The sequence below is a fragment of the Gobio gobio genome (assembly GCF_949357685.1).
Source record: "Gobio gobio genome assembly, chromosome: 21".
NCBI lineage: Eukaryota > Metazoa > Chordata > Actinopteri > Cypriniformes > Gobionidae > Gobio > Gobio gobio.
The window spans coordinates 38,225,612-38,242,031 of NC_137117.1; the positions used below are offsets into that span (position 1 = coordinate 38,225,612).

General features: G+C 39.7%; 1 protein-coding gene across 1 annotated transcript in view; it reads right to left on the reverse strand.

The window, feature by feature from the left end:
- Positions 1-12,990, reverse strand: part of mitfb (melanocyte inducing transcription factor b) — a 72,274-nt gene extending 59,284 nt beyond the window's left edge. The window contains exon 1 of the mRNA XM_079802991.1: positions 12,776-12,990. Coding sequence (XP_079659117.1) covers positions 12,776-12,879 — 104 coding nt within the window. The 5' untranslated portion in view covers positions 12,880-12,990. The remainder of the gene's footprint in view (positions 1-12,775) is intronic.
- Between the last annotated feature and the right edge of the window lie 3,430 nt (positions 12,991-16,420).

Genomic DNA, 16,420 nt, shown 5'->3' on the forward strand with positions numbered 1-16,420 from the left:
AACACAAATGAAGATATTTTAGTTGAAAGCTGATGGCTGAGAAAGGCTTCACACAGGCCTCCATTGGCATTCAGTACATTGACACTTCCAAGATCCATGAAAGGCACTTAAAACGTCGTTACAAAGTCCATCCCACCACAGTGGCTCTACAATAATCATACAATGCGACGACAATAGTTTTTGTGCGCAAAAAAAAATCAAAATAACACCTTTATCCAACTTGTTCTCGACGTCCGTGTGTGCCTCCACGACGCATGCGCGAGAATATGACGTAGCGCCGGTGTTCGGGAATCCATGAAATACACACTTAAGCCCCATTTTGAGCACTACGCCGAGACCTAAAGCACGATCAATGTAGAATCCAACAGCTTAGACACGCGCGTCTTCCTCTGCTCGTAAACAAATCGCTTCTGGGTCATATGTCCGAACGGATCTGCGTCATATTCTCGCGCATGCGTCGTGGAGGCACACACGGAAGTCGAGAACAAGTTGGATAAAGGTGTTATTTAGATTTTTTTTTGCGCACAAAAACTATTGTCGTCGCATCGTAAGATTATTGTAGAGCCACTGTGGTGAGATAGACTTTGTAACGACGTTTTAAGTGCCTTTCATGGATCTTGGAAGTGTAAATGTACTGAATGCCAATGGAGGCCTGATTGAAGCCTTTCTCAGCCATCAGCTTTCAACTAAAATATCTCCATTTGTGTTCCGAATATGAACGGAGGACTTACGGGTGTCCAACGACATGAGGGTGAGTAATTAATGACAGAATTTTCATTTTTGGGTGAACTAACCCTTTAAACAACGTTCGGAACGCGGCGCAGCGCGTCATTGTTTGCGGTATCATCAAAATTCATATCATAACAAAAATAAATAACGGTATTCGGTATGAACCGGTATACCGCCCAGCACTATGTATTCTGACATACTACTCTTTTGTGGTTATGTTTTCCACACACTACAGTATATAGTAGGGGAGAATTCGATTTTGGATGCAGTGTCTGTTATCAGTTGGGTACCTCCTTACCTATATTGTGTATATACGTTGTCTTATATGAAGTGTAACATGAAATCTACTGTGTTGTTTACTTACCATACACTTTAAAAGCATGACTTAATTCAGTGCTACATTGTTTGAGTAGAATTTACAAAGAAATAATGAGTAAAATGTACTTGAAACAGAGTACTGCAAAGTCGACTTCAAGGGCCAGATTTACTCAACAGGGCAAATTTACACGAGAGCTCAATTCCATAAAAGCGCCGATGGGAGTGGACAGTTGTGTGTGTGATCTGCTGACGACACGCACATTAATGAACGCAGACGCAGCCGGATCATTTCCATAATGACCAGTAAATAATGGCAGTAAATAATGCCGCAAACACCAGTAAGTTGACGAGCATAAACCTTAGTAAATCACCTTTTGTGCACTGTAAAAAAACAAATCGTAAAAAAACTGTCATTTTCTGGCAGCAGAGGTGCCAGAAAATGTCTGTTTAAAAACAGAAAAATACTGTCAGGAAAAAAAACATAGATAAATTGTAAAAAAACAAACCGTAAAAAAACGGTAGCTGTGTTTGCCAGAACTTTACCGTAAAAAATACGGTAGTGTGGAGTGCAATTAGTGAGGAGACAAGAGACGGAGATGCGTCGAGTCAGCTTTATTCTCCACTTATTAATCAACTCAGAACTCAACAGCGAGTGAGATCAAAACATCACAACAAACGTTTCAACCGGAACCACATATCCTCTCCTTCTCCCTTAAAGGTACAGTCCCTTAGTGAATGTCTCTAACAGTCCTCTTTGTGGGTCACCACAGTAGCAACATTTTAGGTTTTAAGGGATAGTACTTAGTTTACTGTCTATTTTACACTTCAAACCCGTATAATTTAAAGGTTTATATTGTAATAATTACATGTGCACTGTATAAATTAAAAGTAAAAAAAAACCGAATTTCATTAACTGAATCTGTTATGTACCTTTGATATATACTAACAACCACCAAAAATACAGTGGTGATGAGAGTCACATGATAAATCAAAGCTCATGCAAGCAGCTTTTAGGAGGATAATATATGGAAGGTGTCATTCACACAAACACTAAACACCATCATGGTAACACACAAATGTAACTGTATTTTACTGTCAAATTAAATTAAATGTAAGGTAAGATCTATTACAGTTATTTACCGTATATAGTACGGAAACTGTTTTTCACCGTAGCATATTTACAGTCTTTTCCCATTAAAACCACGTACATTTTTTACAGTGTGATTCATTTAAATACTCTCCTCCCATTAATTTAGCAATCGAAAGGAAAACTCCTACAAATGCATATGCAAGATCATCCGCAAAAATAATAATTATAATAATATATAGCAATATAATAATAATAATAATTGAGTCCAAGCCTTTTCAGTGCTAATTAGTTATTTTTTTAAATCCTGACAGGAGTTTAACGCCAAAAGAGGTTTTGCGCTGGACAAGCTGTTAGTAAATCTGGCCCTAAATGTGTAAATAGGAATTACTCAACAAACTCTAACTGGCCAAGTTAAATTGACTTATTCTCTGTTAATTTCACGCAACTTAGTTAAGTAGATTTTACTCCATTCCATCTACTTTAGAAATATGAGTGCAAAAATTTGCTAAATAGAAATTAAGTAAATGTAACTTTTTTTTCAGTTATCTCAAAATATTTCTCTATAATAATTTCCTATAATTGGCTATTAATGTCTTAAAAACACATCTGCACACAACTATTTCAAAACCTATTTCATGGTTTGCATTGGGGTTTTTCTGTTTTAGCTGAGGATGGTGTTGTGTAAGTGCAACTAAATTAAATAACTAATCAGTTTTTACAACGGAAATGAATCAATCAAAAACGTACTTAATTAATTTCCTATTATCACTGTAAAGCTGCTTTGAAGCAATCTGTGTTGTGAAAAGCACTATATAAATGAAGGTGACTTGACTTAAAATGCTAGATTAATGTGAAAATAAATGAACTATACCATTACTTCTTGCATTGTGGTTTTGTCTGATTAATCAAACTACACAGATTTATTGTAATAACACATAATATCGAGTAAGTAAATTCCTCTTCTTTTAAAAATGTCTAGACACTTTTACTGGAAAACAAGTGCAGCTCACTTACTATAAGCAGTTGGTGGTCAGGAATACTGTATGCTGTAGACTTCAACTATCAGTCTGCTTCCTGTATTTAGTGGAATATGTTACATCTTACACTGACTCAGGAGTCAGCTCAGCCTGTTTCAAGGCATTTATGCTTACTAAGGGTTTAAATTTACACTAACATTCAAAAGTTTGTGGTTGGGAATTTTTTTTATGTTATAATTAAAAGGTCTCTTTTATTTATAATAATTGCACACAAATGCTGCATTTATTTGTTGAAAAATACAGTAAAAATTGTAATTTTGTGAAATATTACTACAATTTTACATTTCTATTTGAATATAGAGTACACTGATCGGGCATAACATTATGACAGGTGAAGTGAATAGCACTGATGATCTCTTCATCACGGCTCCTGTTAGTGGGTGGGATATATTAGTGAACATTTTGTCCTCAAAGCTGATGTGTTAGAAGCAGGAAAAATGGGCAAGCGTAAGGATTTGAGTGAGTTTGACAAGGGCCAGATTGTGACGGCTAGACGACTGGGTCAGATCATCTCCAAAACTGCAGCTCTTGTGGGCTGTTCCCGGTCTGCAGTGGTCAGTCTCTATCAAAAGTGCTCCAAGGAAGGAACAGTGGAGAACCGGCGACAGGGTCATGGGCGGCCAAGGCTAATAAATATATGAAGAACCATTTAAAATATATTAATTTGTGTTTTGAACAAAAGTCTTACCGGTTTGGAGTGACATGAGCGTGAGTAAAAGCTGAATTTTCAGCATCATTACTTCAGTGTCACACGACCCTTCAGAAATCATTCTGATATGATGATTTGATGCTCAAGACAAATAAAAAAAAACTGTATTCTTTGATTAATAGAAAAAAAAAGAAAAAAAAAACAGCATTTAATTGAAATAACACTCTTTTATAACATTATAAGTGTCTTTACTGTCACTTTTTATCAATTTAATGTGTCATTGCTGGATATTTATGTTTTCAGGAAAACTGCATAACAAATAAAATTTGCACACACCAGAGCGATGTTAATATGAAAGCACGTTTGAAGATTCACGCCTGGATCTTTTTTGGGAGTTTTGGGAGGGTCAAAGCAAAACAAAACAGGAACTCTTGAAATCTGACTAAGGAGTTGCGCTGATGACCACCTAAAAATACACTCCACCGTTCCGGTGTCTTGCGTCAAACTCCCAACCACAGTGGCCTTGTAATCCACAAAACTATGGAAAAATCTAACACCCTTGCACGTCCTTATCTGTTATTATGCAACAAATCAATTGCTGAGAACAATCATCTTCCGGTCTCTGCCCTTATAAGAGGAGAAGTGTCTGTTGAATGCCTCATCATGATCAAAAAGTAGTTCATGAATGAAAATAGGAGTTTCAAGGAAAGAGAGGATTGTGAGGAGCGTTGGACTTCATCCAGTGAGCGGGTCAAGGATGTGAGGATGTTCTCACTGACGGCCAGCATGGCAAAACACCTGTTCCTGCCAATATCAAGAACCAGAAACTTCCTCTGACATCTCGACACCCGGTAGATATGCCAATCGCTACAGGCTGCAATTCATGCCAGGGCTCTTAAAGCTAAAGGGCATGCTGTAACACTCCACTTGGTCACTTGGGATGCATCTAAATGAATAGAAAATATATTTTCTACTAGGTGTTCAAAACATGTAGTTTTGTGTTTTATATTGTGTAACTTCAGTCTTACTGATATACTTCTGCTCATCATCTGTGGGCCACTGTTACCTAAAACTGTGTCTATTAATGCAGATCGTCTGTCGTTCTTACTACTTTGAGTTAAGATAAAGGATAGAGCAAGATTTGTTTTGCAAATTTTAATGTTACATCATTCATTCACGTTAGTGCTCGGCTAACATATGCGCTGATATTGATACAGTTCCCGCATGTGCACCGCAATAAATTATAAACACACATGGGTTTGTTGATGGGGAGGAATTACAGCTGCAACATCTCATAATGTACCTCAAAATGAGTAGCGCATCACTGAGAAACGTCCTGCTCAAGTCGTCCTTGCGGTGGAGGTTTGGGTTTAATAACCAGTTCTTCCAATGTTTCATCATCGGACTCGCACTCCGATTGATATGGTAAAATTGATGCTATTGTTACGGTCTTTAGTGTGTACAATCGCTGAGCTTTAGGACGGAGCTGAAGTTCAGTTATGGTGATGGGCGTTTAGCTTCCGGCACACCAGTGGCGATTTCTTTAAGACTGCAAGGGAAGCTCGGCTTCCCTTATAATGTTACAAAATTAATGGTCAAATATGTACTATTGTATTAACATTTTATTGACTAAAAATGCGTTAGAAAACGTTCATCTCAAAGACGAGTTCGTTCAGAATCAGTTACATATAGCAGGTCGGCTGACTCGATTTCCTTCTCATACATTCCCGCAGCATCACAGTGCATTTCCCTATTGAAGCCCAGCGTCCATTGACTTCAATGGGGCTGCTTTGAACAGCGCTTCGAAACTAGACGGTCATTGGATAAACGCTGCGATTATGTCCCGCCCACGGACGCTCAGCGTCTCTGGGGGTGAATGGGGAGTGGGCTGGCCCGGACTCCGAGCTTCTGCGTGATGATTGGAGGGTCTGTCGAAAGACTGCATCTCCTTTTGACTGACAGCGATTCTGTACTATAAGGAATCACTGAAGCTATTCGCGCTCAGTCCCATCGCGGATTTCTCAAGTTCAGTCGAAATAAAAACTGCTGCAACCTATTTCTTTGATATTTGCTTGGCGAAATTGCTTGATTTTCATCATACATTTCACACAATTATACACCACATTCCTTTTTTCAGTTTTACAGAGTTTAATATTTTTTTTTTAGATCGTTCATTCATTCCTTCATTCCTTCATTCATATAACGTTAGTAGGCTAGGCTAGCGTTGTGGGTGAAACTGCGCACGATGGCAGACGGTGCTAATATTGTCGACCTGATTTTGGCGAAGCCATTTGAAAGTGTTCCTTACGAGGAAAAACTTAGAATTAAACAGCAGGGCAGATCAACACCTAAGATTGATTTAGTGCAAAAGATGATAGTGCTGAAAATAACAGGTCTTTTCAGCTCTCCTGGTATAACAAAGTTAGCTGGCTGACTGGAAGTGCTGTGACAAATAAAATGTACTGCTGGCCATGCCTCTTGAGAGGACACTGGTCAAGTCACTTGAAAAGAATCCTAGTTGGTACGACAGGGTCACAGACCATTTTCTTGAAAAGGAACGTAGGGCAGAATTTACTTTTAAATAAATAGACAATTTTATGATGTAGGCCGAAAATGAGCTTCCCCTCTCTGACAGACCAGTAGCCGCCACTGCGGCACACGTTGTAAGCCAAAGACCAATTACAACAGACTGGGCCATCCGACCAATCAGAGCAGAGAAGGCTTGTGGAAAGGAGTAATTTAGAGAGACTGATTCACCCGGTGAGTGGTTTGAGAATCCTTGAAAAAATATGTTGATGTGCAATGTATAATATGAGAAAATGAAAATGTTTTTTGACCTTTGATGCATTAAACCTGTTGTTGGAGAACACAATTAGGAACCTTTAAAATAGCATAATAGGGGCACTTTAAAGGGTTACTTCATCGATTTAGCATTAAGCTTTGTATCAGTAGAAACCCGGTAGTAGCCTATATTCGTATGATCGTGACCCCCCCCCCCCCCCCCCCCATAACTAGGGATGCACCGAATCCTGTTTTTTGGGGGTTCGGCCGAATACCGCATCTACTGGTTAAAGGGTTAGTTCACCCAAAAATGAAAATTCTGTCATTAATTACTCACCCTCATGTCGTTCGACACCCGTAAGTCCTCCGTTCATATTCGGAACACAAATGAAGATATTTTAGTTGAAAGCTGATGCTGAGAAAGGCTTCAGATAGGCCTCCATTGGCATTCAGTACATTTACACTCCCAAGACCCATAAAAGGCACTTAAAACGTTGTTACAAAGTCCATCTCACCACAGTGACTCTACAATAATTTTACGATGCGACGACAATAGTTTTTGTGCGCAAACTTTTGTGCGTTCGGTGGAAAAAAATTCGGAGGTTCGGCAGAAACCGAACCCCGTCAAAAAGCCCAATATTCGGCCGAATCCGAACCCGAATCCAGGATTCGGTGCATCCCTACTCATAACCCCCTGAGACAAGAGATTTATGTATTTTGTGTCTGGAAAAAAAGCCTCTGATGAAGCAAATATCGTCATTTAGCGTCATCTGAGGATTTTTTGGCCATAGGCTAGAGACTACAGCCTGTAGAAGGAGCTAGTTTTGCATGTTTTCAACCACAGGGGTGGGATCTCACTCACAGAATGTAAATGAGCACGGCCACACAGGCATTGATAACGGAGCGGTGCGGAGCAAAGCGAGTGTTCTCAATGAATCCCTATGACAGTTAAGCTTCCATAGGCATGAACTGAAAACGCGCCAGACTGGACACGCACTAGGGCTGTCATTTTTTAGAAAAAAAAACAATGTACTCGAATATATTCGAATATCTACGAGTGCCGCCCCCAACCGAAAAAAAACAAACAAAAAAACGAAAACAACAACAACACCAAAACGGAGATTCAATCACAAATGTATTAACAGTCTGACAGTAATAAACAGGCCTGTCAGGAAAAACTTATTGTTAACTTAATGTTTGAAACAGCAGGTTATCAACTTAATCGATATGAAATGCCACTATGCATAGCCAATCACAACATAAGGCTACATGGAAAAAAAACAGTATCAGAACAGGCCCAAACAATAACGTGACAACTTAAACAGCAGCAGGAGTATGGCCTATAGCCTAGCCTAATTCATTTCTTTAGAAATACTAATCGATCAACTTGATCTGGATCAATGTTGAGAGAAGTGGTTATCTTTAACGGTTACTTTACCATCTACGGTGTAGAACCCAATATGTTTCCAGACACTACTTTTAAGATGGGTTGGGGTCGTAATTGTCCGCTCAGGCTGGCCGTTCTGAGAGTTATCTTCCATTTTCAAAACAGACTGGCTATTATTCGCTTGATTTGGTCATGGGCCTACGCTACAATACGTTTAGAGCGCCCTCTATTGCATGAGATGGCAAACAATAAAAAACAAACGGTCTAATCATAGACTGTAAAAAATGCGCTACATGGCACTTTTAAAACCGGATTGTTTATTTATAGTTCGTTTACGGATGTTTCACGTCACGTTCGAACGCATATTCGAACATATCGAATAAAAAGTGACAGCCCTAACACGCACCGTGAATGAATGAGGCCGTGAATGAACGACAATGCGGCCGTCAATGAATACCGGGCGGCCGTGCTCTGAGGCGGGTTCATGAAAACACAACGGTACTAGTGTTGTCACGATACTGGAATTTCTAACTTTGGTACGATACCTAAAAAAGTATCGATATCCGATACAATTTTCGATACCACGGGGAAACGCTGCATATACTGTCAAATAAATATTTTTAATATAATTTATTTTTTTGTCCATCTATTGAAAGTCTAGGCAATTAAAAATTTCTTCTGAAGAGATCACTTTATATGATAAAGCTTTTTCTCATATATAAACGTTGATCAATTACCATTACAATTATCTCACAAATATTTGCTTACTAATTGTGTTGCAATAGTTGCAACAGCACAAGGAAGCTTGATTTCAAATTGAATTTAAAAAGACGGGTAAACTGATAAAATAAGAACAAATAAACAAATTACAAACAATAGCACAAATACATACAATAGAATAAAGATACAAATGAAATAGACTGCTTTATTTTTTCAGGTAGGTCTAGTATTCAGGTAAGAAACTGACTTAAAAAAAACAACAACTACAAAGTAGTCAAATTTAAAATAACATTGGATAATCTTCATTGTAAAAAATGAAATGCAGATTAATCCATTAAAGTTACACAAGTTAATCAGTCAAGAGAAGTAAGTGATATTTTGTCTTTTTGTAGTTTGAATAATAAATAACTTCTGTCCCTTTAAGACCCGACGCACGCATGGATCCCAAACACTGTTCCTGTGAGTTGGTTACGACTGTGTTTACGTTAAAACTCACCATGATGGTCATTGAGACATTTTTTAGTGTATTTGACCATTAATAAGCTGGAAAAATTAGCACATTTTTGCACTTGTATGTCAGAGGCGGCTTTATTACGGTATGTGTGTGCGCGCTTCAGATGCGAGCGCAAAATCTGCGGGAATTAGTAGAATTAACGTTATGTGCAACCCCGCGCGAAATTCAGACCGGTCAAACCAATACTAACCCGCTGTCTGAGGAAAAATCTAGCAGGCGTGTGCGTGTCAGCTCGCTGTCGGTCAGAGAGGAGAACGCAGCTGATATCGATACTGTAGAAAATGAGTATTGTAACGTTTCAGATACAGTATTTCAGTATCGATACATATCGAAATATCAATATTTTTGACAACACTAAACTGTACAATGACAAACTCACTTAAATAGGCGCATTTCGCTTTGAAACCAAATCTTGCGCGATCATCTGGTCTGTCAGCTCCTCACTCTCTGATGAATTAAATCTGACTCCTACTGCTGCGTTTGTGCTGCGTTTGTGCTCTCGTTCAGCTCACACTGTATTGAACAGACACCCTCAGTTTTTAATTGCAGTGTCTGTTCTCTAACTGAACTACATTATTTTACTACTATAAAAATCAAAACGACCGTGGGGGTGGTGCAGCGGTGGGCAAGTTATGTAACCGGTAGGCGTGGCTTGGGAGTGGCCTCATAGTGCATTCTGGGAGTTGTTGTCTTTCATCCACATGAGCCAAAAATACATTCTCTGGCTTTTCTCAGTCTAGAAGGCACCAACTTCTCAAATAATTTCACATTTCTACTACATAAATTACCCAGTTTAAATACACATTCATCTTCCCAGCGCCGAAGTACCCCTTTAAGGTAAAATAGAAAATAGGCTTTATGCCGGACGTCACATGTACAAACAGGAAAACAGGTCCCATTGCATCGACTTGTCGAAGAAAGAGTTAACGGCAGTGCGAACTCTATGGACTTTCAGCTAACCTAGCTAGTTCTTCTAACTGTTGCTGTTTTATTCTATTTAAATATCTAAATGTTAGTGGGAAGAAGAAAAATAAAAACGTTTAGATCTGCATATGCGATGAACATTGTGGTTATGCTCATCTTTGCTCGCTCCTTTGAAGGAGGCTCTATAAAACGGCTCTGTATTTAATTAAGCACATAGAAAAGACCTAAAACGGTAGCGATGAGACCTGCTTTACAGAATACAAAAGTTTGTTGCGCATAACCCCCCAAAAAAATCCAGGAGCTGCCACTGGGCAAGCTTGAATAGCAAAAATAGACCGGGCCAAACAAACAGTGTTCCCACAGCTTTTGACTAATGAATGTCCATTTTTCCATTCATTTCAGTTGATTGTGATTTTAAAAGTCGTACTCACAAAAAGCAATTTCTTTCATTTTATCCCTGAAAATCCCAAAAATCCCGCATCATGGTTTTCCATGATCATGGGAACCCTATAAACACATGCATTCAAAAGCAAATCTAAAGAACAGAATTTTAGTTAAAAAAATTGCATCCTATTGTGATTCAACACCAGTTATTACGCTCAATATTTTAGCAACAAACCAAAATAGCCCCCAAAAATCCCTGCACTACATCTGAGGTATTAGCCTGCGCTTCTAAATTTATGTTGTTAATTTTCACCTCATGGTGGCCTGAGCTGTCTGCCTCATCTAAATTAAGATCTCTCCGTCTGCCAATGAAGCTTCATGGAGCTCATGGTGAAACAGCCTGGGAAAACGCATGTAGTGCTGGTGGGGGGGCGTTCAGAAACTAAAGCTTATGTCCAGAGTGTGACTGCATGTGCACATAGTACTGTAGATAAAAACCACATCAGTAGCCTACGGCTAACAGACATTACATAGCGAGAGGAGTTCACTGCTGTTGCACAAGAATCTGTGAGGGTGAACGTGAACAATGCATGACACTCTATATCTAAATCATTCATGTAGAAGTTGATGGAAAGCATGTGAAATGTTTAGGAACAAAGCTCATGTGTTCCCCAGGTAAGCGACACACACAGGCCACCTTCTTCCATTGCTCCGTGGTCCAGTTCTGATGCTCACGTGCCACTGTTGGTGCTTTGGGCGGGGGTCAGGGGTCAGCATGGGCTCCCTGACTGGTCTGTGGCTATGCCGCCCCAAACACAACAAACTGAGATGCTCTGTGTATTCTGACACCTTTCAATCAGAACCAGCATTAACTTCTTGAGCAGTTTGAGCTCCAGTAGCTCGTCTGTTTGATCGGACCACACGTGCATCAATGAGCCTTGGCCGCCCATGACCCTGTGGCCGGTTCTCCACTGGTCCTTCCTCGGAGCACTTTTGATAGAGACTGACCACTGCAGACCGGGAACAGCCCACAAGAGCTGCAGTTTTGGAGATGATCTGACCCAGTTGTCTAGCCATCACAATTTGGCCCTTGTCAAACTCACTCAAATCCTTACGCTTGCCCATTTTTCCTGCTTCTAACACATTAGCTTTGAGGACAAAATGTTCACTAATATATCCCACCCACTAAGATAATATTTTCATACAGGTGAGACCGGGGCTAGTTGTCACAAGATACATATTTCAGACGTCAAACGTCTAAATGCACAAATATTTGTTTAGTCTAAAAGTGGTTTTATATTTTGGATTCAGACAAAAAAAATTAATTTTTAATCCTCATATTTTGCAATATGTGTTATTACAATGTAACACACACACACACACACACACACACACACACACACACACACACACACACACACACACACACACACACACACCATGTTTTCATGTTTTATGAGGACTTTCCATATAGACATAATGAATTGTATACTGTACAAACTGTATTTTCTATCCCCTCTAACCATAAACCTGCCAATCACAGAAAACTTTCTCCATTTTTACAGTTTCAAAAACAAAACAAAAAAACTTAGTATGACGTCTAAGCGGTTTTCCTCAAGGGGAGCAAAACATGTCCCCAAAAGGACAAGGATTTTGGATATTGCCATCTTTGTGGGGACATTTTATGTCTCCATAATGTAGGGTTTACCAGGACACACACACACAAAACTACACTGACACACATTCAGGCAAATACATGATCATCTATAATGTTCATTTGCTGTTTTTATACAAATTTGCTGCTGTTTTCACTCAAAAAAACTACTGATCTGCTTTGCATAATGGTTTTTAGAAGTTATTAGAAAGTGTCAGCAAAGTTCACTGCACATATTTAAACAGTTTCATCAGTGAGATCATACACAGACACAGGCTACATTAGTAAATATTTGACGATGATGCTGTCTCCTAAGGCGTTGTCTACTGTAACACACGGCACGAAACGGGACGCAACTCGAGCGCTTCTATTAAAACGAGCGCGGCGGAAAACGCCGAGCCTGTCGCGTCGCGTCGCTTGCAGTGTGGATGGAGCGAGTCTTACTATAGAGAGTAAACTAACAGAACAACTAATAACACGTAAAAAAAAAACACCAGGCACACGCTTTTCTGAGCATACCAGACTTTGTAAAGCATGCAATAGAGAAAGTGCATTATTTCAGAGCTGTCAAACGCTCCATTCACAGACCTGTTTTTCAGCGGCTGACTCTTCAGCTCGTAATACGTTTTGGGCTCTTCGTGAAATTCATCTTCGACTTCAAAGTCGGGCACAATCCCCGATTCCGACTGCATTTTCAAAGTTGTCAACTTTCGTCAGCTCCCAGGTGGAAAATAATACGTCAGAACAGAGACGCACGAAGTGCCAGCCACCGTGATGTCAAGCTGTCAGTCAATCAGTCAGTCCCCGTGCGCTCCAGTCCGCTAGTTTCGTTCTGTAGTCCGTTAACTGCGCTATCTGCTTTACTGCGAATGCAGCCGAGTGAAGCCTGAAACTACAAATCCCAGGAACGACGTGTCAGCAGCTTGTCATTGGCTGGCATGCGAAAAGGGGGCGTTACCCTTACCAGAGCCGTTGAAAAACGTCTCGACCCTCACAGCAATGTTTTTTGACTTGGGCTACAAACGTTTTAACGTTATGAACAGTAACATTTTACTTGCTAACTTATCATTAGCATTTCTTTAGATGCGTTATCATTCACCGCAGTTAAACTGCCTTTTTTACTTACAGTGCAATCAATGTCCATGCGATGGCAGTGTAATCAAATCAATTAAATAACATCCTCACTTCAACGTCGTATTTTACTTCATACTTCTGGACGATATTTGACATGTCTTTGCTCTTATATAAGTCTCATTCTACCTGAATATTTTATTTTAGTTTTGTGCATCTTAAACATTTTCAAAACCATTTTCAAAAAACGCCTAAAGACACATCTCTTCCAGCAGCACCTGACCAATCAAGAATAGCACTTATCATTCTATTCATTTTCTGTCTGTCCAATTTATTTAAAAAAAACAAAAAAAACTGTCCTGTGTTCTGAGCTAGATTAACTGAGACTTGTTACAGCACTTGCATACTGTTGCCCTTGACTGTTCTAGCTGCTTCTTTTGTTCTTTGGATAAAAGCGTCTGCTAAATGACTAAATGTAAATGTAAACATGCACAACATGAGTAGCACAATAAAAAGTAAAGGTGTTCTTCAAGTGGAAAAAAATAGTAATTTCTCAAAAGGTTTACAGCAAGGCTATGTTGCTGTAGGTTGGTTTCAGTTCAGAATCAGTGTGGAAATGAAATAATCAAAGGATTTGGCATTCAGCATTGCAATGTGACAGAAAGGCAATAGCTACATCTACAAACTCAGACTGAGTCAGACTGAAGGTTTCAGGAAGTCTCCATGATGTGGACAACCAATGTGATGTGTTCAATGTTTTAGTAATCAATTTAGTTTAGTTATAAGCAGCCTATGTTTTTTTTTTTTTTTGACTGAGAATATGCTAAATAATTATCACAGGAAGGAGCTAAATTAAATAAAACACAACATATTTGAATTGTCTTTAATAGTCAGTATTCTGAAAAACTAAAATGTGAATGATTCTGTATGAATTCTGTATGATTATGAACTTATGACATCTGTCCTCCTCAGTCTATGAAGATTTTACTTTCTCACATCAGACATCCTTATCAAAAAACAGCTTTGCAGGCCAGACAACACAATCTCATGGCAATCCATAACTACTTTTATTTAGCCGAATTGGTGGCTAATTCATATTCGAACAATCTCATTTGTACGTTTTCATATAATTTCATATCATATGTCTGCTTACACCCCAATGACGTTCTGTTTTGTTCTCTCAAAGTTACGAACAAACGTTCTCCCAGTAATGTTATCTGATCTTTAATTATGTTCTCAAAATATTAACACAAAAATGTATTTACACTCTAAAAAATGCTGGGTTGAAAATTACCCAAGTTGAGTTGAAAATGGACTAACCCAGCAATTGGGTTGTTTTAACCCAGCGGTTGGGTTTGCTTAAAACAACCCAATTGCTGGGTTAGTCCATTTTCAACCCAACGTGGGTTATTTTTAACCCAGCATTTTTTTTTTGAGTTTTCTGTAAACATCATTCATTGAATGTTTTCCAGAAATATTTCAGTTTTTACTAGCTAGTTTTTTAAAAGATGATTCAGAGAACATTCAAGAGTAACTTTCCCATTGTCACAATATAGTCCACAAACAACGACAAAGAAAAAAGTTCAAATAGCCTAGAAGCGTTAGCTTTAATTCAACAAAACAAAAGAGTTTCATAGTAGCAGTAAAATAGCAGTGTACTCAAACATAAACAACACTAGCCAAAGAGGAACCGAAACAGAGGACACTTCAAGATAACAAACTCGATAGGTGTGAGAACTTAATCAAAAACCTTGGAAACTAAGAAGAGCAGGAACATAGGAATATAAGAGAAGCAAACTAGGACTATGGACTAAAAATGGAAATGTTTTTCCTTTGTGTTTTTCGCATACAGACGACAACGTTGTCAAAATGATCCCTGTTCACATGGATCTGCGAAAACTATTCAAAACGCTGTATTACTCATACCAGGCCAGTAGGTGGCATTGTCACTGTAAAGAAACACTACACGCCTACAGACTGAACACGTAATACACATGCGCATGACATTGGCATTTTCACAAATTCACATTTTAGAAATGTACACTTTCCCCAGGAACTAGGGACTTTGGGGTGGTACTCGGGGGTTGTGGCGGCCATCTTGTCACAGGCAGGGCTCTGTGGTTCCTGATGATCTGCATGAACACAAATACGGATTTACAAATGGTTTGGTTTCTTACAAACGTTATTAACTACATCTCTGACGTTTATAACAAACCAAACAGTTTGAAAATCGGTAGAAAATTGAGCAAGTTATGGTTATTTAAAAAGTGCAAGCAGCCATGAAAACAATGTTACGAGTGATCGAGCTGCCTGTGACAAGATGGTCGCCAGGTGCGGACGTCAACCTCCATTGGCCAGCAGCACGGACGAGACATCTAGCCTTTATTATAGATATCTATGGTAATCGCCCCCCTGGGACAGCCATTTGTGGTGGTGTCCAAAACCAGTGACAACCGACTACAGCCCTGTCCCAAATGGCACCCTAAACCTTCACGGTCTTCCTCTGAGTCCGCACTTTCACGACATAATGCCGCTTTGCCTGCCGGGAAGAAGTCCGCTGCGTAGCTCGCACCAGTGCGGGCTCAGCAAAAGTGCGCATCGAGGGCGCATATCGACCTCAAAGGGGGCGTACGCGAGCACCCTTCTGAGACCTAAAATGACAACTGGGACACCCTGCGGTCTCGTAGACTTATCGGACACGCGCACGCAGAGGCCATTGTAAGTCCACAAGACCGAAAGTGCACATGAGGTGTGCCATTTGGGACAGGGCCTACAACCGATGTACACTCAGGACTAGAGAATACCCATAATGCACAGTCAGGGGCTGAATCCGAAATCGCCCCCTAAACCCTCATTCACTATTCCCGACGTTAGTCCACTAATACAGTTCACTTGAAGGAGTGAATGAAAACGAGTGTGTGAAGTCGGACAGCCGTTGTGTGTACATCGGCTGTACACTCGTTATTGCGGTGCAATGTGGGATTGAATGAGTGCACTCAGTAAGGTCCATTATGGTTTCGGACACCACTACAAATGGTTGTCCCTTCAAATAATGCCCTATTTGAGGGTATAGGTGGCGATTTCGGATTCACCCAGAGTCGTGTGGCAAATGAATTCACACGTCTGACCAGAAGATGGCGCCCGCAGCTGAATCATCATCCA